Genomic DNA, 6000 nt, shown 5'->3' with positions numbered 1-6000 from the left:
ACAATGGCTTCATTTTACCAATGGAAATCGATGTCTGACAGAAAGGTAAAGCAGTGAATATACTCTTAATATAGCTTAAACTTAAACTGATAATCATTTTTTTAGGTGGGCAGAAGACCTTTTGTTGCTGACCCCTCCACAACAGTACATTGCTTAGCTCCCGTGTCGGACTCCCGTCTGCTTCTCCAAACTCGGGGCATGCCAACTGACATCTACTGTATGTAATATACTGTCCGCGGGTAAGTACTCCATTCAACCCCACTTAAAAAGACAGAACGATCCCTTTAAGACAAGGATAAGACCACTTAACCAGGACATGAGTGCAAAACACTGGAATGATTGTAACATTAGCATCATTTTTTACTTACACAATGGAATGTAACATTTATCAGACTTGGCATCACAAACACACATGACATAACCGAATGTGCAGATTTAGTCACAGGAGACATATTGGATATATGTCAAATGGGAAAATACTGAGTATTAATAAAGCCCATTTACATTCCATCCTCCTAAAAATAAATTACAAAGGTATGCCGTCTTAACTTCACATTACTAGTTCTCCAAATTTTAGTCAGAACATATTGGACTCTCAGATGCCAGAAAAGGTTTAGTCTGGATGACATCATCATTCTGGCCAGCTGCAACTGAAGATTAACTAAGCAGAATTTTAAGACAGTGTGTTAAGACATTACGCCGTGGTAGAGATATGAAGGGGATCATCTGTGTTGTGAAATTAACACTACAACAGTTTTCCGTTCTATGTCTGTCCAGCTGGGAGAGAAGCGGTGACTGTTGTGTTGTCACCGTGAAGGCAGTAAGACGCTAAGGCAGATTTCCAAAATGCAAAAACCTTCAAGAATATGTTTGAAATGACTGCAGACTGTGTTGTGACACCAGTTAAACTCTCTTCAGATGGTTTCTAATGTGACTAGCAGATGACTGACCACAGCTATTGAACTCCACGACTTCACTGTCCTCAGGCAGCAAAGGTGGAGGTCCAGGGAAAAAGCATTGATTATACAGACATCAGAATATGTCTGATTTGGCTAATCAGGTGGCAAGGATCGATTAAACATCATAGGGCTGCCCCCAAACTAAGAATTTTCCTAGTCAACCAACAGTCGTCATTTAGGGCCATTAGTCGACTAGTTGCCCGCATGTTTACGATATTAGTGTAATGATTAAATGATATATTTTGGTGGTTTGAGTTGAAGGTGTGAGAAAGAATAGTATCAGTAACATTGTTAACACTGTGCTACATTACAGAGAAATACAAAACCGTACTAATGAACCTTCATTAATATAGGCCTATATTTTATCTACAAGTGCACGTCACACACTGAGCGAGCCGCCTGTTAACGACGCTGTGGGCTAATGGGCATGTAGCTACTTCCATGTTTCAGATGATACGTCATGTTTGTAGTCGACCAATGAAGATGAGTTTACATATCACCTTGGGTTCGTCCTTCACCTTCTCAAAATGATCCCACACTTTGGATTTCCTGCCCGACATGTTATTAACTAGCCTGCGGAATAACCGCTGGTACCAGCCCTGGAGATTAACCTGACTCCTGTCTGACTGCTGAGCGTGGACACTTCCTGTGTCTGTCCTTTCAAATTAAAGTCACACATGGTCCAGTCAAAGCACAGCTCTTACTAGAGTTTCATGTTTGCGGACTAAAGACCTTTCTGGTCGACTAACGTTTGGTCGACTTCTTGGGGGCAGCCTTAAATCATCTGTATCGGCCCAGAATTTCAAAATTGGTGCATCCCTACTATTGACATGATATCGATATATTGCCTAGTCCTACTTCTGGACTCACTGCTCTTAAATTTTTCGAACCTATTTTTAAAATGCTGTGATCACCACATATTAAAGTATATAATATTTGGATGGAAGCAGACATTTTAGAGAGCTGACAGCATGGACAGATACAACCAAAAGTAAGTGAGACTCCAGCAGTTCACTGTTTACGTTGCCGAATGGACCTTGACCAACGCCTTTCCTCAATCCTTCATATACCTGTTTCTGTGGAGCCAGGTTCTTGTATGATTTAGACATTAACTGCACAGATAATTCTCCGAGGGGCCTGTTAAAGGAACTGTGACGCATCTGTGAAGCCAGTAAAATGTCTTACGTCCAACTCTTCACCACACTACACTACAGTATGTTCCTTTCCTACACCTGGACATTTGCAGGTTAAAAAAAGTCACTGCCAGAGACATGTGATCCCTCAGGAAGTCTCAGATTTAAGGAGTAGAGCTCACATTATGTCAGAATCCCATGTGCAGCTCGATACAGAGCCAGTGGGATACTGAAGAATGGGTCAACGAAGAATAGAAACAGTGATGCTGAATCCCAACGGAGCATTTTGAGATTTAAGTTAGGGGGAAAGCAAATCCTGCTTCTCCAGAGTAGAGCAACAGGTGTGGGTTTTTCTACCCTGAACCTGCGAGAGGGGATGAGGGCAGAGTGTGAAAACCATCTGAAGTGAGTTTAGTCAAAGCCGCAGAGTTTAGCGAGCAGGAAGAGGCCTGATGGGGAGATTGGAGGAGACTTTGCCACATGTTTAGATCTGAACGGCACGTCAGACACATTCTGAGATCAAACACAAACCAGGTGCTCTCATGTAATCAAAGCTGCTTCAAATGTAGTTTGTGTAGAAGTGTGTGTGTGTGTGTGTGTGTGTGTGTGTGTGTGTACAGGACACCATGTTCAAGACCCACGCATGTCAACACATCAACATGTAATTAAAGACAAGCCTGAGGGACCTCACGAGTTTGAAGTGGGGACACAGAATATTCAGTCTCACCAGACACACTCACTTACACGCTCATCGCAGAAGATTAGTAGAACAGGAGCAGCCTCGCTGTCACACTGCTGTTCAGCAATTCATCAGTGGTGAATGATCAGTTAGGATGATGGAAAATGGAAGCTGGGTTGTTCCTGTGGGTTTTCTCCTCATGCCACCAGCTTCTCTGGGTTCTTGGACAGCGTGTGCAACAGGCTCCTCTGGAAGTCCTCCTCAGGTATTTCAGGAACCAGGAACTCAAGCAGAAGATCAAATATGCAGTAGACCAGATGTCTGAGGGAACAAAGGAGCAGCCGTCAGCATCTTTTCTTCAGTGACTTAATGTGAGTGAGATTTAGTGAGGAGATGCTTTGATAAAATAGCTGGTGTGAGGCCCATGGTTAGATTTGGAGCTCTGCGACCTGCTTGAGTTATCGCAGTCACGTGGAGTCTTTGAAGTCTTGCTCTGAAAAACTAAATTAATACCATGTTATTTTTGTCAGTGTCAACGTCCTATCTGTCATGTCATTTGACACATTAAGTTTAAAGGTCCAGTGTGCGGGATTTAGTGGTGATATTATCAAAAGAATCAAGTTTGAAACCAGTGACCAGTATTTGTATTTCACAAAACAGAATATGTAAAAAGTAAAAAGTATCTTGATGTCTTTCTGAGACTCCACATATCAAATCGAAATACTACAAGTAACAGAGCTGACTGATTTAAACCATGGTTAGTTTGTACATCTGTAAACCATTTTTGACCTCTCCAGCTGTTTACTCAACACTCTGTTGTTTAGTGAACAAATTAGTCCACGCTTACACAGTCTGTGCTTACGTAAGCACCAGAGGATCATCAGGAACCGTTTTAACATCAGCCCTTGGCGTGTTAGCATGCTAAATATGCTAATTAGATCCAAACACAAAGTACAGCTGAGGTTGAAGGGGGTGTTAATAATTGCGCAGGTATGGTATAATTTTAAACAGTTACACCTAAAAAGAGTGTGTTACGTAACCCTTCACTGTAAAGAGACGATGATCACATCATTAATTGATGATTATTAAAATTCACATTTGAATTTGTGTTAGTTGCTTCGAGTGAAGTCCTTGAAAACAGAAAAACTGTGCTTGAAAAAAATATTTTAAAGTCCTTGAATTTCATTTTGTAATGTACGTATGAACACAAGAAACATTTTTTCCAATGATATCTAAACAGATTATTGGACATTTATCAGCGATAGCGAAGATACCGCTATCACTGTGTGTATCATGAGATGAGAATCTGAGAAGAAGGTTTACCAAGTGCTTTTCTCCCCCTTTTCCCATGCATCCCCAACGCACTGGTGCCCTAAGTAAGTTGCCTATGTGCAAAGTGTATGTTCACCTGTTAATATAGGGGTCTTGAAAAGAGTCCAGTGCAGTCTGCCAGCTGAGTTTGTACTTGTCTGAGCCCAACATGTCAGAGACCAGATCTGGAGACACAAAGACAGAATTATAGCTGCTGCGCAGTGGATTCTGCACCAGTTGAGGCTCGAACCCACAACCTCTGGAACCTAAGACGGTCATCTACCGCTCTGAGCTAATTGGCAAGTAGCAACTCAACAGTGGCTTCACAAACTGAGTAAGCCATTCACTGTTGTGTAGGAAAGCAGCCATCCGTGCATGGAAAGGCAGCTTTGAAACCACTGTAAAAGATTCAGTTATTGAGACAAAAATCTGAAAATACACGTATTGCATCTAGACAGCACGGAGATGTTGGTAATTTGTTTGTAACAATGATTGATTTGCTCCATAAGTGAAAAACTGATGTTTAAAATTGCCATTTTTACATTGACTCCAATTGTTCACATTAGAGCAAAATTCAAAATGCTGTCAAAAATTCAGTTTTTGAGATAAAATTCATGAACATTGAAGATTTATTTAGCAAGAATTTGCATGTATATGTTTACAGTACCGTTTACATTCAAACATTTTGATGCACTGTAGGCTCAATTTTTGATAAATCAAAAATCTGAGAAACGTAGTTTTTGTAGGACAGTCTGAAGATGCTCTGTAGCACGTTTGGTGTCAACTGAGCAAAAATTGTGGGAGGAGATAGGTTTAAGAAGTTCAACAGGTTTTGAAAAAAAATAGAGTGATGAACTTCATAATTTTTAATAGGTTTAAATGTACAAAAGTTTCTTCAGTATTGGGGCTACAGTTTGATGAAAGTTGTGAAGTTGTAGCACGTATGGTTGATTTGTTATGAATTTTCAAAGTTTTGAACTTTAGACGCTTGCTGTAGCGCCACCATCAGGACTATTGGCTTGAGTTTACAGCTGAGGATATCTGGCATGAGACTGGACCTTTGTGCAAAGTTTGGTGAGTTTTCACCCATGGGAAGTATGATTTCCTCGGAAGAAGAAGAAGAAGAAGAATACCTAGGATTACAATAGTGTCCTCCCTAATTATAAAACACTGTGTAACCAGCTGTTTGTATTGTTGCTATTTGTCTGCATGTACACGTACCTGGTAGGAGTCTCATCAGACACTGTAAGGCTTGTTGCCTGGTGCTGTCCTTCTGCTGCTGGCTGCGTTCAAGTCGAGGGGCCGTAGGCAGAGCTCCTCCTGGCCACACGGCCTCCTGTATGACCTGCAGGTACACCACCCAGTACCTGGTGCATGTCAGGTTGGCTATGCTCACATCCAGCCATCTGAAATTTACAAACACACAACAGCGTTACACTCAACTTAAACTCTGACCCACAAATTTGTGCCGCTGACCTGGAGCAAGCCATCTTGACAGGGACCGAGAGTTCAAAATGGAGGAAGCTAACATTATTATTAGCTCGTTAGCATGTGCTGCACTATTCTCTTTTCTTTAATTTACTGGAATAAATAGTATTCCACCCAAAACAGGCATGGTTTGCAGACAGTTATGGGACAGGTGTTGATGGTACCAATCAAGCAGTGCTGAAAACATTCTTTTTCGCTATCTGTATCAGTCTGGACTCGGTGCTGCCTAAAACACTTTCAGTGGCTGAGAGTACTTGCTTTGACAGACAAACTCCTCCAGCCAATCACAAAACACCAGGAAACATCTTGTTCATCACGAACAAAGCCAGATGATTAATCAAGCTTTTGCCAAATCCAGGCAAAAACATCTTTTCCTCCAAAAAAATTCCACAAGTGTATACTCTTGTTCTTGTTTGTTATCGACTCTATT

The 6000-nt window shown here is 41.4% G+C and overlaps 1 protein-coding gene across 1 annotated transcript in view; it reads right to left on the bottom strand.

The window, feature by feature from the left end:
• Positions 1-754: 754 nt before the first annotated feature.
• The window catches only part of snx19b (sorting nexin 19b), a 49868-nt gene continuing 44622 nt past the window's right edge, over positions 755-6000 (bottom strand). Inside the window, exons 12-14 of the mRNA XM_033630550.2 lie at positions 5304-5488; positions 4180-4267; positions 755-3092 (exon numbers count right to left, since the gene is read on the bottom strand). Of these exons, the coding sequence (XP_033486441.2) occupies positions 2969-3092; positions 4180-4267; positions 5304-5488 (397 nt within the window). The 3' untranslated portion in view covers positions 755-2968. The remainder of the gene's footprint in view (positions 3093-4179; positions 4268-5303; positions 5489-6000) is intronic.

The sequence above is a fragment of the Epinephelus lanceolatus genome, chromosome 4, assembly GCF_041903045.1.
Source record: "Epinephelus lanceolatus isolate andai-2023 chromosome 4, ASM4190304v1, whole genome shotgun sequence".
NCBI classification, from domain to species: Eukaryota; Metazoa; Chordata; class Actinopteri; order Perciformes; family Serranidae; genus Epinephelus; species Epinephelus lanceolatus.
Note: the sequence above shows the minus strand (reverse complement) of the source record. Positions and strands in the feature narration are given on the sequence as shown.